At 37.7% G+C, this 24,174-nt stretch overlaps 1 protein-coding gene across 3 annotated transcripts in view; it reads left to right on the top strand.

Moving 5' to 3' along the window:
- The window catches only part of RMDN2 (regulator of microtubule dynamics 2), a 98,249-nt gene that overhangs the window by 17,509 nt on the left and 56,566 nt on the right, over window positions 1–24,174 (top strand). For all 3 annotated transcript variants that reach the window (XR_006015052.1, XM_042021986.1, XM_042021987.1), the window contains exons 5-10: window positions 862–922; window positions 11,453–11,528; window positions 13,184–13,261; window positions 21,706–21,804; window positions 23,570–23,623; window positions 23,712–23,792. Coding sequence is in view for 2 of the 3 variants with exons in the window: in XM_042021986.1 (XP_041877920.1) it covers window positions 862–922; window positions 11,453–11,528; window positions 13,184–13,261; window positions 21,706–21,804; window positions 23,570–23,623; window positions 23,712–23,792 (449 nt within the window). In the remaining variant the exon portion in view is untranslated. The remainder of the gene's footprint in view (window positions 1–861; window positions 923–11,452; window positions 11,529–13,183; window positions 13,262–21,705; window positions 21,805–23,569; window positions 23,624–23,711; window positions 23,793–24,174) is intronic.

The raw sequence follows: 24,174 nt of genomic DNA on the forward strand, positions 1-24,174 counted from the left end.
CAGCGTGTTCTGTGATTCTGTGACTGCATGTAACCTCAGCTGATGAACGATAATGGCATAGTAAAGGACAGGGAGAGATAAAGAATGGTGGAATGAAAGTGGGTCTTAGGTGTTGAGTAACCAGCCTAGTTTGGCTCATTCTCATGAAGTGGGGGTGGCGGCAGCCTTTTTCATCTCAGTTTTTGGAAGTGCTGCAGAGGGATTGAGACTGCAGGAGAGCTGGCGGTAGTTTCGTGGTTATTTTTCATTCCACTGGGTTGGACGACTGTGTATGCTATTCTTTGTTTTTATGAAGTTACAATACAGAATGTCAGTGCAGCTTAATTGGTTGCAGCTGAGACTCTGCAAGCAGCAAGCATCTCATCTGAACTTCTTATTGGGAGGGTGGGTTTGATCAAATCACCTACTGTCATCTTTATTCAGTTAAAAGTAGAACTTAAGGGAAGTCTTTGTGCTAGAAAGAAACTTCAACTAGTTTATTCCTGTACCCAAGGCAGGAAACAGCTTTGCTGGTTCTTCTGACAGGTGCTTGTCTGACCTGCTTTAAATGCTCTTCAGTCTTACAGACGACATGGCCTCCTTTGCCAGTCTGGTCCAATCCCTGCCTGATTTAACTGCATCTGAATTGGATTTTAAAGGAAAATACTAAAATTGCATATATATTTTATATATATTTATATGTAAGTGCATGACTATGTAAATGAAGTAAAGCCAGGATGTTACATTGTTCATCTAAATGTTTCTAAGAATAGGAAGCGATTTCTTTGCTGCTACAGTATATCAGATGGCTTTGTTCTTGGGAGTCACCTAAAATGTAGAAGAGTACAATAAATCCTTTCATATCTTGTATTCCATTTACAGGAAAGATTAAAGCTGAAAAGGCTGTGCAGCTGGACGCTGGGAGTGCTGAGAGTCACCAGTGGTAAGTTTGAGAATGTTTTTACAAACTTGTTTGTATTTATCAAATCCAACAAAAAACCCTCCAGCCTGACATCAGTTTCATAAATTAGTAATTAATATTTTTTCATAGTTTTATGGAACTCAATTATCACCAGTTGCAACTAAAAATTACGCTGAAATATTCTGTGAAGCATTTACTATAGCATGTGAAGCAACTCAATAACCATACTTCAATATGTACCATGGGAAGTATTTGCTTCAGCCACTATTTTATTGCTCAGAGAAGCCATAGTTTTCCATTTACCTTCCCTTTCAACAATTCACAAAATAATGTCATTTGACCTTGAATTTTGTCCTTTCCTTTTCTTGTATAGTCTAAATTGTAATAATTAAAAATAGACATAGAGGACTATGGAAATTTGAATTAACTTCTCAATTTTTATTTTATTGTATAGTTTTCCTCCAAGCTTGACACTTAGTTTAGTTTTGTAGACCTTGCCAGAACTAACAAAGTCTTCAAATGTAAATATTTTTTTTTCAAATCAACATTATCAGGTAAAAGATAATTCTGCTGAGTTCTAGCTGATGTTCCTCACCTTAGTATTTTATTAATAAGTTGTACTGAGCTCCTGATTTCTTTTCTAATATTATTAGCTCTTCCTTTCCATTTTGGTTTCTACATTCTTCATTAATTTTGTCATTGCAGTTGTGGGATGGGATTTCACTAAGCTTCTGTGTATCTAAACCAAATACTTTTATCCCAGTCTTCTTTCACAATCTAAAAAGAAGCAGCCACTTCTGGAGTGCAGTTCACTGGAGTCAATTTTGCCCATTTAGTCTTGCATGAGGGTGAGATGAATTCCTCCTGGGGCTCAGTTGGCAGCATCTCCATTGCCAACAAACGGAGCACATGTCACCTAGCTCAGGTTTAGGTACTTGATTAGACACAGATATTGTCATTTAATTAGGTAATTCTCTGTCTTGCTTTCTCTGTTTCTGAAAGCAATTTACAGCCATTTCTGCTCTTTGCTTGACCACAGTCATGGCCGCTTCTTCAGGGTAATGCTGCTGTACCCTTCTTTGCTAGAACTATGTGTATAAACAACCACAAAATCCCATTCAAGTATGAATCCTGCCCCTCACTTCCTCCTCAGCCCACAAGATTGACAAAATATCCTAGTATAAACACAGCTTCACTGGCAGAAACTATGCTGATAAAACCTTATATATTGTTCAGGGAGGTGTAGGTGGTCTGCTGGACTTCACATGTGAGATCCTGTCCTGGCAGGCGTGTCTAGCAGGGGAAGAATTACAAGTGTAAGGAGGTGTGTTCCAGAGGTTAGCTCAGAAAGCTGAATTGAGAGGTTTAAGAGGAAAATCTTAAATTGTTAAAGCTACTGCTTCTTGTAACAGGCAGTGGATTTCTGTATGGTTTGCAGTTTTCATCCTTCATGTATCTGGGTTGCAAGTGAACATGAGGTTTTTATCAGTTATTGTTCAACTGATGTCTTTCTAGAGGGGTAAATGAACACTAGCGATTAAAATAGTTTGCTATAATTTTTTTCTGAATATATTATCTGCTCGTCTTTATTTTCTGAAATCTTTCTACTTGAAGTGTGATTTTTAAAGTGTGATGTAAGTGTAATGATTATGCCAGTCTAACTGAGGCTCTAAATAGTGGGCAGAATGGACTTCCATGCTCCAGAGGGACATAGATTTATTCTTGTTCAGCACAACAATTGTTGTTCAATCTGTGATCCCAGTAGATATTTTTCTGCTGTGCTGCTACTTAACCAGTTGGATTTGGTTTGTAACTTTTTTTTTTAACTTTATTTATTCTGTTTTATTCTTTATAAAGTATTTTACACACATTTAATTCACTTCATGTTTATTTCTGACCATTTCTCAGGTTTGAAACCGTTTAGGTTTGTAAATGCATTCCCCCACAAATTAACATTTTATTTCAAAAGCGTTTTGTTGTTGTGTGGATTTTTTAAAAGCATTGACTTCATTAATTAAATTACTGTAAGATAATGGAGCCAGCACTAAACTTTGGGTGACACCTGTAGTGATGCTCAGGTTCACATGAACCTGGTTCTGCAACCATCTCTGCAGGTGATTCAATCTAAACAATATTTCCATGGTTAGATTTTTGAGGAACATCAGGTAGGACAAAGTCAAAGGCCACATAAACAAGGTATATCTCATTTGTTGCATTCCTCTTATAGTCCAGACTTTTTTATCTTGTCAGAATTCTTTTTTTATACTGTTTGTTCACAAAAATCTTCTGTTTACTGTTTTATATGCTTATGCACTTCTGGAATAATTTATCCTGGAATGTCTTCAGGTTTGGCTGGTTTGCCTGTAAAACTTCCCCTTCCCCTTCCCCTTTCCCTCCTCCTCCTCCTCCCTGATAGCAGCTATGTTTGTCATTTTGCTTGCTGTTGAGGCTTTCTGTGTTACCCACAGGACTTTGGTAGTCAGCTGTGTGTCAGATCTATATTGCTTGAGTCTGGCCTAATACAAATGTTTCCAGTTTATCTAAACGTTATTTCACATGTTAAATTTTCTGAATTTTCAAAAGCTGTACAAGGTAAATAATCTTAGCCTATGTAAGATGAGCCCATCTGCTCGTTACATGTCAGTCTGTATTAGCTATTGATGAGCAAGCTGTTTTTCTGACCTTGACTGAAGAAAGTTTTTGTTGATTTCTTACTAATCTGTACTTTCTAATTTCTGAGGGGTTTTGATATTTCCAATCAGCACAACTGAGGTGTTCACTCGTGTTTGGTATTGCTACTATCTATGTTGTCCACTCATACATTATTCTAATGTTCTCTTAAACTGTTTAATATATTATGGCTTACTAAATGAGTGAGGATTAAATGATAGCCTAGTCTTTTCCTGGTCCTGTACCTTGGTCTCTACTTACACTTAACCCTTGTGGAGCAGGGGGAATATAAGTGAGGAAGAAATTGAATTCAGCCTCATTGGTTTCATCTTTTGCCATTATTTCCTCATTGCTAATTGTTCTGCACTTTCATTTATGGTGGTTTTTTTACTTCTGGTATATTTATAGAACCTCTTCTTATTGTCTTACCAATATCCCTAGCTCAGATGTGTGTTCTTGTTTTCATTTTTAGAGTAAATTTCTTTTGGGTTTCAAGTTAATTGAGAATTGCCCACTGGAGCTGAATTAATCTTTAAAACTATTCCTTGCTATGACTAAAGGGTCATTTGGGGTTGTGCTGTTGAATATTGTCTCTTACTAAATCTTCTACAGAATTTTTTCTAACATGGCATTTCTTGAAGATTTCATTGTTTTCATTAAAAACGGTACACTGTGCCTGTTAAGCAATCATTAAGTCTATGGACTTATTTGGAAGTTTCTTTTGGAAACTTATCCCTAGTGCTTGAAAGCTCTATTTACCGAATAAACAAGTTCTTGTGACACCTTGACCCACATAATTGTCCTAGTGTATACAGAGTTATAAAAACAAAAACATCCCTTTTCCAGAGCAGGTATTTTTCTGTTTTGTGGAACTGCTGTAAGGTGTCTGCAAGACAGAACACGTTTTTTGTGTCCACCAACGGAATTCAGTAGAATGAGCAAACTCTTGCTAATATAGGCCTAGAGTTCAGCTGTCTTGCCTTGCTTTTCATATTTACTTCAGTTAAGAACAAAAAGATGCCATGTATCTTCTTAGTATATCACCTATATTTTTCTGTAAAACTGTATCATAAAATATATCAGCACTTCAACTGTTCAACTTACTGATCAGAATACTAACAAGTAACCAGTATTCAGCCTCAAATTCAATTTGGTAAAACATATGTGGAACAAAGAAAGCAAAATATCTTGAAGTAGTCAGTTGGTTTTGGTAATGAATTGCAGCTGCAAATAATTTTCTTATCTGAATCCAGATTTTTGAAAACATGTGATCATATTTAATCACACAGTTGCCAATGAGATGAAAAACCTTCAGACTTTTTGAATGTTGACCTCTAAATAACTGAAGTAAATGGCAACACTGGAAAGGAAACACGTAGCTGTAGCTTTTTGTTATTTGTATGAACACCCTAAAGAAAGGCAGAGTAAATATTCTAAGTGATTTGTGGCTTTGTTCAGCCAGTGTCAATTTTTCAAGTTGTGGAGGAACTTGCACGCAAAAGTTGTCATCAGCTATTGCAGGTCCTTTTGTTTTTTTCTAAGCTTCAAACGAATTCATTTTGTGGGTCAATGATTCCCAAAGGACAGCTGTGAATCCTCACAGCTCATCTTGGATCATGAAGCATCTTTATCACCCAGATTTTAATTAGAAATGCTATGTCAACAATTTGGAGCTCTAGTTGCTCTATAGTTGTGCTGCTTTACAACTTTACAGTTACAGGAAACAAAATGTAGATACATATTAACCATGCTTTTATTTAAAATGAAATTCTTTTAAATTTTTTTGCAAAACCAGTGATTTTTTATATTTTTGGGAGGTTTGTTGCTGGTTTTTCTCTAAGAGTTTGGAAGAGCTCTGAAAGGTTTCTCTGCTGTTGCCCAGATCCCCACACTTCCTTTTTTGCTGATGAGAACTTGTTACAGGCTTTGCAAAAACCAAAAAGGTTACTGTTACAGCCAGTTTTCAGGACGTTTACTTAAAAAGATCATTCTTTGCATTGAGCTTGGGTTTGTTTGCCACAAACAAACTTGATGCTGCTGTTGAGTTTGTGTTACTCTCTAGAACTCACCTGCTGATGGGAGTCGTAGGGCACGTGTCTCATTTAGGTGGAAGTGAAGCTAGCAAGGGAAAACCCAGCAGCTTTAAGTGAAGACTCCTCCTGAACACATCTGCCTCCAAGAGCTTTCTCTGTCATGTGCATGAGTGTTAATCAGAAGCGCAGATATTTTCACAAGCCCTGGGTTTTCCATGGAAGTGAATTCCAGAGCTTAGGGACAGTCTCTCACTGGCAGGCAACACTACAGAAGAGTAGCACAGATGGGTTCCACTGAGGACATGAATAATCACCATTTGGGTATTTTGGTGATTTTACACAAACTTCCCACAAAAAAGTGAACATGCTGTCTCAGTAATAGAATTCTAACTGATGATTTGTCAGGTTTATAAGGTGCAATGGCCTAAAAATAATTCTCCAGTGAAACAAAACTCTTCAAAATTTTGTAATATGTTGTAGGATATGGTCATACTACCAAGAACTTTTAAAATTGAATCCTCATCTGTTTCTAACTAAATGCTTGTTACTTGCTTCTCTTAATTATCCCTTATTTAGACTTAAGACAAGGCAGATAACTTGCAAGCGACAAGCATCTGTTTCTATCATGCAGTCTGATTTTTCAGGAATTGATAGTTTGGGCAGAAATACAGGCTTCCAGCTAGTAGTTATTTGCCCTGCATTTGATTCATGGGAAAACCAAGGAAATTTTACAGCAATCTTTGTAATTATGCATAATCTTAGTCAGTAATCTTTGAATTACTTAATTGTTTTTGTAAAAATAATTTAAAATTTCAAATTCAGAAGCCATTTCTGAAAAGCTGTAAGTTTTCCTGTAGTAAGTGGATCAGTGAAACACTGCAGCATACTCATGCAAGTGCAAAGAAGGAAGGTTCGACATGGGAAAAGATCTGTTTACTACAAGCTTTTTGCCAGAATGGTCACAGAGGAAATAATTCTGACAACCTAATAATCTCTATTACATTTCTGCCAAGGAGAATTGTTGTGTTACTGTCTCTGAAAGCTCTTGTTTCACTCTGTTTCCGTATTTGTGAAGACTATCCTGCTAATTTCTTCAAGATTTTATTTCCATCTGTCGTAACTGGCTGTTATAAAAATAAAAGTTAAATTTCTGGAAACAGGATTTTAATACAGTTGTGTGTTTCACAGCCTAAGGAATGCAGAACGTGACATCCACATGTTCTACTAGTGAACTTCTGTGAATACACATTAACAGCAGCATTTTTCCTTGATTTGGTATACTGCATGTGTTGCAATAAATTAAGCCAGAATTCTGAGTGTCCTTACCACTGAGATTTTTTTAAACCCAAATAGGGGTTTGTTTCCCACGTTTTTGCAAGTGTTACCTGCACAAGTGTGTGCTACATCTGATGTTTCCCTGGAGCTCAGCTTCAATGCTCTGGTGAATTTTAATATGAAAAGTGTATTAGTGCAAATTTCTACGGTGTAGACTCAGTTGTATTCCAAGGAGAAGGAAAGGGAAATGAAATCCCTATTAACAAAAAAATCTCCTCTAACAAAAAAATCACCTAATCACTTCACTTTGCACCTTGGCACATCTGACTTCATGTGTTGGCAATCTTGCACATTTCTCAGCCACTGCTTCCATACCCCCATGAGGATGGTCATAGCAAACCAATACCTTTGCATGGAAACTTTGTGTCAAATGCATTTTTGTAGATTAAATATTTTGGTAGTGACGTGATACTATATGAAGTGTGCAAAACTGGGATCTCAGGAAGGACAATGCAACAGGGATCATAATCAGTAATTTAAGTTGCAAAATCTCCCTACATAGAAATTGGTATCTCATTGAAATCATGTTAAAAAGAAATCCTGCAGGTCTCACTGCATTGCAGAGACTGTCAGAATATATAAGTGGGTGAAACTGGTGAGTGAGGGAGTCGGGGCATGCACAGAACTGAGCCATGCAGGGATGGGGAGATGTGAGAACACATTTAGAACTGAAGTGGAAATGAACTTTCTTTTCACTGGGCCTCTTGTGTGCTGCCCACACACTAGCCTTTGCTCACACTACCTTACATGGTAAATATTTCTCAGATGAAGAGGCGGGAGTGAAAAACAGTTATGAAACAGATGAATTAAATTCTTTGGTTGTGGTAAATATCACAAAATCTTCTCCCATTTTCAAAGTCTTGCCAGTCACAATTAAGAAAAACTTTCCTTTTGATACTGGGGTGCTAAAATGGAGATCTAGATTTCTAAATGTAAGCCCTGTACCTACACATTTCCAAAGTCTAAATGGCATAAAAAGTTTTTTATATTTGGGATATATTAAAAGGTATATAGAAGAGGAAGGAACAAGTCTGGGAAGGTGCATGTAATTTCTGATTTTGGCCATGTGAAATTTATCAAGGAAAAGGCAAATAATGCTGTATTTAAATGCTTTAGTGGGGCTTAATCTTCATTTGAGAATTCAAAATCTTTTCTTTAAATCTGTCTCATGTAGAATAAGCTGTGGTTGACAGAGTCTTAGGTGTTGGTATAATTTTTGATGTTAAAATTCAAATTGGCTTGATAAAATTATTGGATCAGCCTGCTGCTCTTCTTTTTGCAATAGGTAAGGTATGCACTTGCAGTTTTGCCTGGCATGAATACACATAGAAATTCTGTAGCACCAGAAGGGAAAATGTTAATTCACTTTGATCAGGGCCTTCTGCTTGAGGGCTACGTTGGTACTTGGCATCCATCTCTGTCGACTAGTTTCTTGCAAGTCTGAGTTTCAGGACATTATTTGCAACAAAGGAACATGGCACTGACCTATTATATTGAGTTTGTTTGATTGTGTTCGTGCTTATTAAAGGTTTGTTAATTGTGGTGATTAATCATACGCCTCTACACTGTGTTCAATAACTTTTCTTCCATCTGGGAATAACATTTTTTTTACGCCAACTGAAGTACTGTATCTGTCTTACTGAGGTAATTATTGTTGTGTTTATTTAGACTAATGTGTCTGGGGCTGGTTTTTTTACATCACCCAGGAATCACATTAGCTCAGCAAATAGGTCATTCCGGGCAGCTCTTCACTGATACGATTTCCTCTTTATTTTTCTCTGTGAAGGCTCTGTAAGCAGTACTCTGATGTTCAAAGGGTGTGAGGGAGGCAATGGTTGTGCAGAGAACCAGTATCGCTTGCTCTACTAAGAGACATGTGCTTTTTACCTGTTTCATTAGCTATTTGTGCTTTGTTGTGTGATAATCTTTTTAGTATTCCTCCTGTCGCCACGAGATGGGGTAGGTGACCAGGGAGCGCCGGGGCTGCGACCAGCCCGCAGAAGGAATAACATGAACCAGATGGAAGCACTTCTAGTTGCTCCCTGCATCGTTTTCTGTGGTCATTTTCTTCACCATGAGAGTGGTGAGGCACTGGAACAGATTGCCCAGAGAATGGGCATCCCTGGAAGTATTCAAGGCCAGGCTGGATGGGGCTCTGAGCAATCTGGTCTAGTGGAAGGTGTCCCTGCCCACAGCAGGGTGGTTGTAACTCTATGATCATGAAGGCCTCTTCCAACGTAAACCATTCAATGATTAACATTAACCTTTGCACCACTGAAAATAAAAGTTTGCTTTGTGTTTTAAACTCTTTGAAAATTATTTAAAATGTCTAAAAATTCTTTTCAGGAAAAAAAGGACACTTTTTTTGATTTGTTTGGTTTTGGGGATTTTTTAGAAATGAAATTAATATCCAAAATGACATAGAACTTCAAAAATGAAATAATTAATTTCTATCAATTGGCTGTCTAGCCCATTTCAAAAGTATAAAACTGAAAAAAAAAACCAAAACAAAGCAAAAAAATCCAAAACCCCCTAAAATCCCCAATAAATGCATGAAAGAGATTTTTATTTTTTCCTTGGAAAAATAATGGGTATTTAAAGTTAGTGGGCTAGCTTCCCTCTAATTTGTTGAAACTTTTATTGGGATTTCCCTCCCAAGAGATTTTAGCTGTAAGTAGAAGCTTTTCTTTGAACTAGTTTAAACTAAGGCCCTCTTTCTTGTCACGCACAGACAGGGAAATACTGCAAGATGCTGGATTAGCTTGTTCGCTTTTCATTGTTTTCTTTTGTAGCAGCAATCCGTTTAGCTATGGTATGCTGAGTTTATCTGATTAGCACTTAATGAGCGAAGGGAATAGGGGCAATGTTGCCTGAGTTACTTGACCCTAATAAAGTTTTCACTACCTTCCCCCTCTTTCTAAATACCTGAACTTTCCTGACCCCCACCCCTTGCCTTTTCCCTCAGCTGTAGCTCATTCCCATACGAAATGCACTCCCACTGCAGCTCTGTCAGCAGTGGTGCTGCCATTAGCTGGATTTTGTCCAGTGCACATCGGTCACAGCATACATCCTGCTCAACAGTGTTTGACAGTCTGTCTGGAGCTCTTACAAACTCAACTGCTGTTGTTCTGCTGGCTCCCTACCTTACCTGGGAACACTTACTGACCAAAAAATGCAACGACCTATACCATGAGCATTTCTAACTTAAAACCATTAGGTATAACTGTAAGCAATAAAATAATTTCTTGAGTTGTGTTAGCAATGACATCTTAATGAGGATTCACTGGAGCTTGAATAATTACATTATATAAAGAAATTCAAGAAAGCTGATGTTTAGTAGTGCTTAAAAGCTATGTGCCATACAGATTGTGGTTCTGTTACCATAATTAACTCAATAAGCCTCTTGCATAATTCATATTTCCTCTGGACTTCAACTTGATTTCCCTCTTTTAAGATTATTTTTTATTTTCATTTGGTGTTGCAGTGTAAAATACTTGATAAAAAAGCAAAATTCTGAAAAATAATAGAAAAATAATCTATATGAGGTTTTGCTGCTTAGCTGTTTCTTTGGTGGTTCTGTTAGTTTTATACAGAAGTGCAAAGTTGTCCTAATACCAATGAAAATAGGCCCAAGGACACTACAGGTGATATCTGTGCAAGAGATTCCTTATGCATAGAGGTTCTGTAACTGTTGAAGAAATAAGAAGAAAGCAATAGCAATTTAGGTTGAGTGTCAATAAGATACTAGGTTTGGTTAGGAGATCTGAATCTTTATAGGTTTACCTGTGAAAATATTTTCACTTACATCTGCTTAACAATACAAATATTTTATAGAAATTAGCTCACATTTCTTTTATCACTCAGTGTTCCCAGTTTTTGGTAATCATAGTCATAATAATAGAAATAATAATGATCTTGGCAATAGGCATCTAGTAATAGCAGTAGTGATCCTGTTAGACCAGAATGTGTGTGTATGTTTTTAAATAATTTTAAAGACACTAGAATAATGTCAGAAGTGCAGGAATGCACTGAGGTGCTTGAGAAGGGTAGAAGACAACTGTGAATATTTCTGAGGTGTGTACAGCTTCCCACTGAGCACACCCCAAGCATTTGCCTTCTTGGATGAGGTTCTGCAGCTGATGGTGCTCAGGTTACCAGTGCACTGCAGAGCACAACGTGTCGAGGTAAACTGCTGTCAATGGTAGAGCCAGTCTGGAAGAGTCACACTCTGAACTAAATGGCTGGAATTTTGGAGGAGATATCTGTTTTTTTCACTTAACTGACAACCCAAATAGTATCATTTAAACTTCTTGTTTCCATTGTTTTGTTTTGTTTTGTGTTTTTGTTGTTCCTGAATATGTATAACTCATGCCAAACTTCCATACAGCCATCCAGATGGAAAAAAAACAGGTGTAAATGTGTGCATTAGGTATTGAAATATTTTGTTATTTGATTCAAAGGTTTATTTAAATCATAAAAAGCATGTGTGTGTGTTTTTCTTTTCCCCTCTCAGGTTTGCAATTATGTGTGGCTATATGTCTCAGTTTGAAAGTGTACAAAACAAAATCAGGAATGGTTATCTCTTTAAGGTATGTTTTTGTAGGATTTGGGGTTGGGTTTTTTTAAGCTATTCCTTTAAGTTATTTCCTTATATAGTGTCAAAGACAGGTTTTTCCAACAGAGTAATTCAGCCTCACGGGTCTATTTTGGTGCTGAATTAAATCGAAAACATTATTATGTATGCAAATAGATTATACGCTTGCAAAATACAAGAATTGAGGTAGGATTCTGGGAACAGCATTAAGATTTCTGGTTTCCTTTGTAGTCAAAGTGGGGAGGAAAGGGAATATCAATTCTGTTTAGAAAATCAAAACATATGAAATAGTAAGTGATGAACTAACACAGTTCTGCAATCATCCTTCATGTCACCCTTAAGTAACGTTCGTTTTAACCCTGTCCCTTCAAAGGTAACTGTGTTTTTTAGAGTTAGCTGTTTGTGTTACATGTGCTGCTCTCCCCCTCCTTGTCCTCAACATTGCTTAGACACTTTCCATCCATCCCTTGCCCTCAAGCTGGCGTCCCCCTTTTCTGGGTGACAGTGAGAGGCAACAGACATGTTCCAGTTCCTGGGGAATGCCTGGGATGGGTTCCTCTCACATCATGTCCGTGTTAGGACTTGGAGTGTGGCGGAGTTTTCCTGTGAGAGAGCATTAATTACATGTGAGCCGTGCCAAGCGAACTAAGCCCCAAGCACTGGGACAAGCTGGGAACGAAGGGAAAATGACAAATAACACAAGTGCTGCAGCTGTTTAAGGATGGAGTTTTAAAAGAGTCCATGGTGTGACCAGTGGCCATTTCAGGGAAGTTTTACTCCTCAAAAGTAAATCCTGAAATGATTTGGAAAAACAGTAGTATGAAAACATAGCTCCTATCTGAATAGTTTGTGGATATAGTATAATAGTCTCTTTTATCTGTGTAACTCAGATATTTTTGTGACTGGCTTAATTATAAAGACAAATACGTGGAAGGAAAAAAGAAACGTTCGAATTAAATTTATTTTGAGAGGCAAATGGTAGTGGTGAAATAACAGATTTATTTTTTCTTCAAACTCACGTTGAACATTAAGAGCTTGCTTTGGTAAATTAAAGAGAGAAATAAAGGTACTCATGACGTGAAATGAAAGTGGTTTCGGAAAAAGGACCTCATTAGATACTTTCTAGGTTTTGAAGTTTCACTATAAACAGAATCATTTTATTTTCTGAATTTCACATTATAGTAACAGTTGATTGTGTCAAGTACCATTTCATTGGGGCAGTCACATTCCAAGGTGGAAGGAGCTATGCTTCAGTGGTGGGTGCTGGCATGTAAGATATATTCAAGAGTAGTTGCTTCCTCACTGATTTGATCTGTGACAGTTTCCTAATATTAACTGTAAATGAAATTAATTGAAGTTGTTGCCTTTTTAAGACAAAAGTTCTTGAATTATTTGACTGAACTTTAGAGCTGTTTAGTCATGTTCTAAATACAGTATGCCTTCTTGCATTGTGTGCAACGTTGCTAAATAATTTTCTGCTTTCCCTCCGTGAGGAAGGGATTTGCTAGTTAAAATATTTTTAGGTTGTTAGAAGGCAATTGCAGCAGAAGAGAATTTCTGAATTTGTTTCTGACTTGCAGCAAACTACTTAGAATGTAAACACACTTGCCAAACAAACATCTAAAGTGATACTGATTTTCTTTCCAATAGGAGCACCTAGACAAGGCAATTGAACTTAAGCCTCAAGATCCCTTTTTATATTACCTAAATGGAAGATGGTGCTATTCAGTAAGTTGTATTTTATTTATCTAACATGTGAATTGAGTATACTAAAAAATGATTATTAAATAGTGTGACTAAGACAAAGTAGGTGTTTATTTAAGTAGATGTTTTGAGCTAAAGGAAGCAGACATTTACATATCCCGAATTAACTGCTGGATGCACGATGCTCACAGCTGACCATTCCTGCAGTGTAGGTAGGTAAGCTGTGCTTGTATGACCCTCATTGTTGTGTTCAGGTTTTTTATCTAAATGAATGAATGAAAAGTAACTGATATTTGGAAGGGAGGAAGGATGACCTTTTGATTTCGCTCCTTTGTTCTGCCACAAACTTTCTGGGTGAAGCTTTTGGTAGCTTTATTCCCCATCCATAACTTAAAGGCACTTACATGCTGTAGGATTATGTCTGTGGCAGCAAGGCTACCATACTGGCTTGGTAAATTCCAAGGGAATGTCCAAAACATACTCATGCATAAAAATCTGTAATTCACCAATGAGTTTTGCAAGAGATGCAATTTGTGTCATGCCAATACAACAGGTGCTTTTAAAGATTGTTTTAGTTATATATTTTTGTTTATATATTATAAGGATTTTATTAGATTGTAGTAGATTACATAGTGATAAGTACTCACATATGAAAATATAAAATAATTGGTTTACAGATTAGCTGGTAATCAATTTTTTAGAAAAATTGTGCTTTCATAAGAGAATTGTCTTGTTGGTAATCCACATCTTTGAGGGCTCAGCTGGCTATCCTTACTGGTTCATCTCTAGTGCTGTGAGGAATCTTTTGTTGGAAGAAAACATTCTTGCATAGTCTATGCTGTAAAAGATCACTGTGAATCTTCTCAGAATAATAACTGCTAATGCACAGTGAATTCCAGCCAAGCTTTTTTCTTTCAGATACTTCCAGTGCGAGTCACTACAAAGTGCCTGCAAACTGGAAAGAAGGAGTTGCTGTGACACATTGCAGACTTTGTCTTTATCTGCAACAAGACTTAATGCAAAGCAATCTTTCAGCAGTTTTTTCAGTTCATATATTTAACTTTCAAAGAGCTTTCAGCAACCATATATTTTCTCTGTTGATTTGAATAAGGAATGACACCAGCTTTTTCAAGGAACTTGGCATTTTGCTTTTTGTCACAGTGTATTCTTGAATATGAGCATTAGCTATGCAAAAATAAGTTGCTGGAGATGGTCCTGCAGTATGCTTGCTGTCCTGCCTCTGAGAAGCATCTCTCTCACCAATGATTCCTTAAACACTTTTATACTGTGCTGTGTCCAACAGCTAACTGCAGCTTCCATTTATACCAAATACTCCCAGATGTTTTTCATGGCTTATTTCTTATGTGAGCTGCTGCTTTTTGGAAACACACAATCTCAGTCTACCTCACTTTGTTCTTATTGCACTTTTTATTTTACTCTTGTTTTGTTTTCATGATAATCACCACTTCCTGACTGAGTAATACGTGTGGTTTGTTGTACTGTATTGTTACAAATTCATATTCCATGCTTGCAACATCTATGCAGGGCTTCCTGACTAAACATTGAAACCACAGATTAGCATTTGCTTTAGGTTATGACCTGACCTGCATTTATTTAAGTAAAACAATCTACCTAAACAGATGTAGCCACTGAAACATGTAAGGATTGATTTCAGATTTCTACTTTTCTTCTTTTTTTTTTAATTCTTGCCTTCTGTGACAGCCATGACAAAATAGTAACCTGAAACACATAGAACAGATTTTCGTACTCTAAATAAATGCAAGTATAGGACTGAATAACATCTTGTTTCAACTTCTGTGGCTGTCAGCTCTTAAATCTTACTGGTTTTGCACACTTTCAGTAGCAGGATGAGGTCATTTGGAAACATTAGTTTTGAGGCAATACTAGTTTTTAACCCTAGCTGGTGAGATTGGTAATATCCTCACTAGTTTTAGCAGAGTGAGTTGGTTTCTGTGCTGATCCACTAACACAGGTTTTGGCCATGCACGTGATATAGGTAGTCATAGGAGCTTGTGGAAGATGTGCCAAATTCCTTGCTCCCATTCTGGAAGCTGTGAAGTTTCATGCTGTGGGAGTTATCCCAAAAGAAGACTGTTGACTGTGGCATTGCTTCCAAATACTTCGTCATAGAGATTATGATGGAGTGTTGAAAAATTCCTTTGTCACTTGTCTATACCTGTAGCTGTAGATGGAGTGATAATGCTCCTCTTAGATGCTCTGTTTTTAATGTTCAGTCTCACTGTTGTTGAGGTTGGGAAGGCTGTGTTGTCCAGTGTGAGAAAATTAAAGAGGAAAAAGGGATGATTCAGGCAAGAAGGTTAGTTTTTACATTTAGCCTAGCTGACTTTGGGATCAAGTTAGGATTGGCTGCAATATTTGTTCTTTCATAGGTATTGGTCCCAAGGGTATTTTTGTCTAATTTTGGTCGCATACTCATTTACTGAAGCAGTCTAGTTAAAAAAGATAACAAGTTTCTGATATTTTATAGGCTTTGATAACAGTTTTGTGAAATTTCATGTACTTAAGTCTTCCTAGTATAGTCAGATATTTCCCATTCACTCCTGATTTAATGTTAGGGGATCTTATTACTATTGTCTAGCATAGGTTTTTTGGATGACAAACTGAAAAAAAGGAATTGCATAAGATACTGTAAATGGGGATGCTTCAAGTGTAACTCAAGGTTACAGTTCATTTTCACAAATAAAAGTCCATTGAAAAGACTTTGAAGTAAAAAGTATTGAATCATAGAATCATCAAGGTTGGAAGAGACCTTCAAGATCATCAAGTCCAACTGTCAAACCTGTCACCCCTAAACCAGTGGAGGCAAATGCAGGTTTATTGAAGACTGAGATGTATTTGCAGAGACTGCATGCTGCACTAGTAAAAGCTGTTTAATTTGTGGAGTTTTGCTAGAATTTGACCTGACTGCCATTTTTCACCTTCCTCAGTGTAGCACAGTCCTTTGCAAGGAGCAGGGGTACAGCGCTGCCAAGTTTCTTGCTCATCAGTTTTTCTTGCTGGGCCAGAAGTGACACTGATGCAAGGTGTCACAGAACCTTCCAGTAGAAAGGATGAGCTGGGTTTTTGCTGCCTCACGGCAGCTGGGGTTTGTCTGTGATGCAGAGCTAGTGACAGTTGTGCACCACCTTGCCTAAAAATCAGTTTTTGCTGTTTCTTATGTCTCTTACCATTATAAAGTCAGTAGAGCTGTACAAAAGAGGAGGATCACAGAATCATCTCAGCTCTGTTAGAAAAATACTTCTGGTATCACAATCAGGTAGGCAAGATTTTCACCAGTCATTTCATAGACGTCATGATGGGCAAAATTTTGCCTGTGAGATCTGTTTTGTATACAAGAAGTGAATGGATCTGTGGTGCATGGTGTATAGGAATAAGTTTTATTTCCTTACAGTTTTGGGCACAATTATCTGATAATTCTTTACAATTGTATGTTTATGGGTGTTTTTTAAAGTGTTTTAATGTTTCAAATAGCTTATAAAACTATCTAGTTAAGACTTATATCTACTTGCCATTACAGGACAGGCACAGAACAGCTAGCATGTACTTGTGAAACTGGATCAGAGTCCCTGCTAAATGCTAGTAGGGTGTTAAAAATTAGATCTCTTGGGATTTTCTTTTTGCAGGTTACATGCCATGTTTTGGATTTGTCTCTGGTGTATCCCAGTATCTGTTTGGGTTACATCAGGGAACAAATTGATCCAGGTCCTTTGTGTGCTCTCTAAGTGGGCTTCCTGTACTGATAAGCCCAGTTCAAGTTGGATAAATACCTAAATGCCTGTGCAGATTGTCCTGGTTCCTCAGCTGGCAAGAAAGAGAATATTTTTGTTGGAAGACAGTATTTCAAAATTGGTGTCCAGTTACTCAATCTCTTCCAGAAGTCAAAACATTGCAAAATGATTTAATACAATTTTACATTAGTATATTTTAATGAAAAAGAAAAATAAACTCTCTGGGGATATATAATTAGGTGCCATTAATATTTTACTGAAGCTGGGTCCATGGTGTGATTTGCCTTTATGGAAGACAATTGTCTGATATGTCTTCAGTGAGCTATTAGCAAGGAAACAGTGCAAGAGGATGTCCTTTAGGGCTGAAAGTCAACCCTGGATGATTTTTCAATCCAAGCGGGTTAGTTTCCTTCATACCAACATCCTGGAATTTGAAAGGAGCTGTCAGTGGGCAGGGTTTGCTTCTCATAAAAAACAAACAGAAGACAAAAATCCAGCCAGTGTTTCAGTATATATATAAGATTTTTGCTGATCCTAGGCTAAGGAAGAGAAGGGGATATTATGAAATCCATTTTCCCAGGATTTAGGGGAGAACCACATTTCTTGCCTTGGCTGTCAGAGATACAAGAGGCCTGATGGGAGAGTGCTGAGTATGAACTTTATGTTCAGCTGTAGTTTAACTCTGGGAGTGCCTTCCTTCCATCTCTGGATATAACAGAGATTTGGGTAGAATAAATGGATGACAGCTTGTTCTTTGACAGATCTGCAGGAGAGGTTGGTTGAGACAGGCATCTTTATTTGCTTTGGGATACTGTAGAGTGGCCTCCTCTCCTTGGCAAAGGCCAGGCTGTCATGATGACCCCCTCCCCTCCAGTTCTAAGGAAGATCAGAAGTTGGCTGATGGTTCCTCAGGCCTTTGTTGCTCTTGGGTGGGTGGGACTCGCTCTCCTTATGCATGGCAGCTGGGGAGCCATGTTTCTTGAGTGACCCAGTACATTAAAACCTGATATTCTGTGGAAACACGGTGTTCCTTGCAGTGCTTCTGTGAACTTTTAGGCTTCTGGCAGGACTGACATCAGGGTTTAGGAGACTGAAAAAACCAAAACTCACTTAACATTTGGAAATCATGTAGGGCAAAACCAATCTTCATTCCTTAATTTTGTTGTTGTTGTAGCTATTACTTGCTACAGTAGCTGTTTTCTTTATTACCTGCTGTACTCTACCCCTCTTGGAACATGCACTAAGTGAAAGCATGGTTCTGCTGAAGTTGACACTCCATTTATACTAGATTTTGTATGGACCTCCAGATACACTTTGCACTATTGGAGTAACCTTGAGTGTAGCAGTCAATTCTGCACTACACTAGAGCATGTTACACCGGGGGTTCCATTCTCCATGCTTGCTCACAGACAGAGAATGATTAATAACTTGGTATAGTAGGAATGATGTTTCCATTTCATTGAACATGGCATAAGATTTACTCAAATAAAGTTATTTCAAATTAAAAACTGTGTTTAAGTGCATTTAGGGAAGGGATATAATTTCCTGTTCATCATTGTTGCTCTGGGACACAATTTTGTGTATTGCATATAACAACTCTTTTCCATTTGTCCTACCTCAGTCATAGGGGGGTGCAGACAGACTCAGGTGGGGCTGTTGTTAAGGCTCAGTTAAGCTGTTGTGATGGAATTCACCTCACCTGTCTCTAGCTATCCCCAGGGTCTGTGCTCCTTTTGTAGTTGAAGGAAAGGAAGAAAAGAAAAACAGGAGTGTTCATCCCAGGATAATGTAGGTGAAGAGGAATTGCCTGATGGGAGTACCTCTCTCTCTGTATTGACCACGCAAGGAACCTGGACAACTTGTGTAAACTAGGCACGTCATATATGGAGGGCTAGAGTTCCTGCAACAAATTCATCAAGCTAGTGGCATATAAGTCTGACTGCTGAAAACATCACAGAACTCTCAGACTGTCTCTGGAATAGTCACAAAGTATAATGCTGGATAGAGTGCACATAAGAAAAACCCTCACTGCTGCCATAGCATCATTAGAATCATTAAGGTTGGAAAAGACCTCTTTAAGATCAAGTCCAGCTGTTAACCCAGCACTGCCCTGTTCACTGCTAACCCATGTCCCCAAGTGCCACACCCACATGCCTTTGAATACTTGCAGGGAGGTGATTATATCAGTTCCCTGGGCAGCCTATTCCACTGCCCGACCACCCTTTGAGTAAAGGAAATTTTCCTAAGATGCAATCCAAACCTCCCCTCGGTGCCATTTCCTATGGTCCCGTCATTTGCTACCTGGGAGAAGAGACCGACCCCCACCTCGCTACAACCTCCTTTCAGTGCAGGTGGTTTTGTGTGAAATGTGCTTACATGCATTTCACTTTTAAACATTGTTTTAGCTTGGTGGGATTTGTGAAATAAAAATGGCCAACTGCATGTATGTTTGGGCTTTTTAAAAGTTTGAGTAGTGCAAAGCAGCACCCAAGCCAGACAAAATAAAGACTGAAACCTCAGTAAATCAGTTCTGATTAAATCTCATAAGAAAATAAAGTAACTGCCAGGAGGAACTTGTGTTTCCAATAGTTAATTATAACTCCTCATGGAAAAACTGCAATTTTGTTTCCTCACTATTGCATAACAGCAGACGTGAGTGTGGTAATTGTATCTGCGCAGTGTGTATCTCCAGGGTGTTGTGTGCTCTTGCAGAGAACAGTGTAATACATTCCCTTTATTTTTGCCCCATCTCTTCCTCCCCCTTCATGTGATGGACCAAGAACTGTAGAAATCCCGTTCCTCTTCCAAAAGAAGAGAGAACATGGCAACAGCAGATTGGCGTGAAGAAAACAGCACTTTTGCAAAAATTCTTTTAATAACTCTTGCAGAATATATCTCAGAAACTATACAACAGTGAGGGAAATGAAATGGGGAAGGATATTATATACATACCTACACTTAGAAGTTTTAAGCAGCATGCTGCAGTTTGTAACACAGCAGGAAAGCACTGCAGGGGCAACAAAACCTTGTTGCTTCAATGAGTGAGAACTCCATGATTGCTGGAGAGCTTTTGTAAAAAACACTTTATGTTCTTAGAAGAAGCTTCAAGAGTGAGATACGTGAGAGAGAATGAAAACAAAAGCTTTATTTTTGTAATATTGTTTCTCTCTGGGTTATAATTTTTAGTGCTTTTGTGTGAGACGCTTACTGACAACATGTAACCAATGTAACAAAGGCGTTGGGACCCTGCTGAGCAGCTGGCAAGACTTGACCAGGATGCCTTCTGTCTCCACGCAATGTTGCTCTTTTGTAGCTAGAGACATTGGGACCAGATGAGAAAACATGATCCTATGCATTTTCCTGTTGTGTGCTGACCTGTGTTTCTAGTCTTTGCAATGGTATTTTTAGGGCAGTTTGCAACAAGAAGTAGATAGAACCTGATTTCTGTTCAAAGGGGAAGCATTCTGGTTAGTAGCTGTGGATAGTTATGAGAGAGTGGATTCTCGTATTTTACAGTTATTAACTGGATAATTGCTGGATATAGGTGGAGCTGGTAGGGGGAGCAGCGACAGCCATGCAGATATTGAGAAGCAAGGGAATAAAGCAGGAATAATCTAAAACCATCCAAAACCATTTAAAATTTTATAGCAGTAGGACAGACTTTACTTCAAGGCTGAAGTCTGTTATTTGAATTGCAGCTCCTTTTGAAAAATAGATGTCCTTATGTGATTCTGATGAGAGGCTCTCTTTCTTTGCCTCTGTGTATCTCTTCTCTGTGTTGCTTCAGCATAGATCAGGCCAGACAATATAGAATCTTGGTTTTTACCATTTTTTGACTTATCTGTTCTATGACAGGAGCCATCAGTGCTGTGGCTCAAATACTGATGTGAAGAAAAAAAGTCCTGACTTTTCTTTACAGATGTGGTAGAAGTGTCCGAAGGAAAGTGGCTTCACTTCTCCGTTTAAACATGCTCTTCTTTCATGTGGCATTTCTTAGCAACTGCATCCTTTGCTAGAGTTGTGAGGGTTGGGTGATAGAGCCAAATACCTTATGGCAGCAACCAAAGCAGTTTCTGTCAGGTGTCAGTGTATGTAAGGGAAGAAGTCATATGCATTGTGTGGCAATATGACAGTTCCCTGAAGTCCTTTTATAACAGCTCATCTTCCTGTAATGAGAAGAGGTCATTGGCAAGTGTTATTTGTCAGATTGGAAAAGCTAAAAATGAAGCCTGTTTCTTAACAGCGGTTGTCACCAGCTTCTGTGTAATAAATGAACTTGTTATACAACCTCCAAAGACACTCACATTTTTACTGCAGCAACAGCTTTTCATAATGTAGGAAAGTAGTCAAGTGCATAGATTATCATGCAAAGCTGTCTATCTCATGAAAACCTTAGTAGGTTTCAAGCATTATTTCTAGACTTAGGCTTTTAAAAAAGGCAAGGTGCTATGAAACCTAAAATGTACTTTGAACATGGGAATAATCTTATATTCAGGATGTTGGTGTTTGGTCATACGACTCTAAAATCCAAAGGACTGCTTTGGGCTGGCCAAACTGGGACTATAAAGCATTCCTTTACAGGTTCTATTCCAAAATATATTGTGTAAGCAGTACAATGTGAAAGACAGTATTTACTGCAAAACTGAGAAGGAACTCTAAAGAAATCGGACTTTAAAATTTATTTTTTTTTAATTCTAGGTAGCTCAGTTGTCTTGGATTGAAAAGAAAGTAGCTGCTGCTCTCTTTGGGACTCCACCAACTTCAACAGTAGAAGAAGCATTGCAGAATTTCCTCAAGGTGAGTCCTAGCCAAGGGTTTTCCTGTATTGCTGCTTACCAGCTGTTATATGTAAATATTGTCAAGATGTCTGTTCAACAGACTATGTTCAGTAGCTATAAATTCAGGGCTTTTCTAAACACCACTGAGCTCTCTATTAAAATATGTTTTTCTTTTCAGTTTTAAAATTAGTTTGGACATGAGTGGTTAGCACCTTTCTTTTCTTTATTTAGTTTCAGGAAATTCTCCAATGAATTGCCCTGGTTAATAGGTATTGAATTGAGTGTGATATGGTTATAGATTAGCTACATATGCTTTTGAGACAAATGAACCATAGTGATAGTTGCTGATTTGCCTGTTTGTGCAAGAGCGTTAACATAGGCAAGGAAAACTTTGACATTGTGATGCTTCTCTTTTTCTGATCTGAAACTTCTTTTCCGTTGCATTTCAGTAGAAGCCCTTCATAATTGTGGAGATGAAATTGCCTTTGTAGTGAAGTAGAGAAGAAAGCTCTGTCATATAAGTCCATGTTTCTGGGCATTCTACTTGAACACAGTTACGACAAAACACCACATGAATAAAATAAATCTATCTTTCAGTGCCTTCCACATGAACCATTTCTACTTCTGGAGCTCAACAGCATACAAGCACACAAGTTTTTCACTTGACTGGTTCAAAGCATAACCTACTATCACTACAATTACTTTCAGAAAGTTTTTCAAAGAAATAGGACAGGCAGATTTTCTTCACTATCAAGAGTGTTTGTTTTCTGTGTTCTTAGTCTATTTAAAGATTGAATGATCTCCTGAATTTTGGACAGTACAATACATTACCATCTTCCCAGTTTAAGAGATTTTATCTTGAAGGTCACATTCCAGAAGTGCTAGAAATAATTTCAACCATTCGCTTTAGCTTCAGGGCATTTTGTGGTAGGCTGCAGAGTGACTGTGGTTTTAAGTCATCTTCAGCAACAAAAATCAAATTACTGTCTAAAAGACAACTGTTTGGGTTTCTTTTTCAGTTGTTTGATTCTACACAGTTGTGGTGAAAGCAGCGTTGTTTTGGTCCAAGGATTACAGCTACTATAAATCTCACTGATGTAGTTTTTCCCTCCAAAAAGGGGAAAAAGTTTTTTGATTAAAAGCTGCTTCTTCATTAGTAGATAATTAGTAAGGGTTTTATTCATCTTGCAAGCTTTTTTGTCTTTGATGTGTTTTAAAAAAAAGACGTTCTTGAATTTTTTTAATGACCTGAACTTTTCAGAAGATGATACTTCGGAAAGAGAGGTGAACCCAGAGTTAGAAGATAAGAGTCTGTGGAAGAGAAATAGTTGTAAAATTGATAAACACAGTCCTTTACTCATTACATGAAGTGTGAATGGTTGGTTGCTTTCTTATTTCTTTGATGAGGAAATAAATATTCATGATCTAGAGCCAGTAGTATCTTCAAACCTACCATGTAAATGAATTAATCCAATAGATCTTGTACAGAATGACCCAAGATCTTTACAGAGCACTAAGGGAGAGAGGAGAGCAAGCAGTACAGAACATTTTAATGTGTTCACTATCAGCATCTCATGTGCCTGGTTTAGGGTTTGAGTTTTGTATTTTCTTGTTTTCTTGATTTTTTTTGAAGTGCTACTGAACAAATTGCATTACATAGAGTAGGGATGATTCCATCTGATGTTTGAGGAAATGTACTGCATTACTAAAAATGTTATGCAGAACACATAAATCTCATCACACAAGTTTTATGTCTATTTTCTCTCCTGTTTTTTATTATTTAGGCAGAAGAAATGCATCCAGGATATTCCAAATGCAATTATGTGTATTTGGCAAAGGTAACCAAGTTCTTTTAAAAATAATGATTTGTAGACTCTGGTGTTCTTACAGTGGTCTGATTGGAAACAAAATGTTTTTTCTTCTCAGTGCTATAAAGATCTTGGCCAGAAAAACAATGCACTGAAGTACTGTGATTCTGCACTGTCAATTCTCTCAGTTACTAATGAGGTGGGTATTGAGAGTGATAACTTGTCCCTTGTGACTGTTCTCTTGTCTTTGGCATCCATTATTGCACTGCTGGTAACAACATAATGTTTCAGTTTTTCCTCTGAACACAGATCATTCCTTTTTCCTCCACTCTAGGTTGGCTCATTACAGTTGTCTGTATCAACAGCTTTAAAAAAAATCTTTGTTTAGGGAACTGTCAGAGACTTGTCTGTATCAGAAATTGAATTGTACTCTTTGTAATTTAACCCACTTCATTAGATCATCTTCAGTATAAGCAATTGAGTGTGTCACTCTAGCTGTGCTGAAATTTTCCCCAGACCTACATTTTCCTCGGTTGAAAGCACTCTGGACTTTTTGTCCTACAGTCTCTATCTCTGTTTCT

The sequence above is a fragment of the Corvus kubaryi genome, unplaced genomic scaffold, assembly GCF_017639235.1.
Source record: "Corvus kubaryi isolate FWS band 111438036 unplaced genomic scaffold, C.kubaryi_AGA036_p1.0 37184, whole genome shotgun sequence".
Taxonomy (NCBI): domain Eukaryota; kingdom Metazoa; phylum Chordata; class Aves; order Passeriformes; family Corvidae; genus Corvus; species Corvus kubaryi.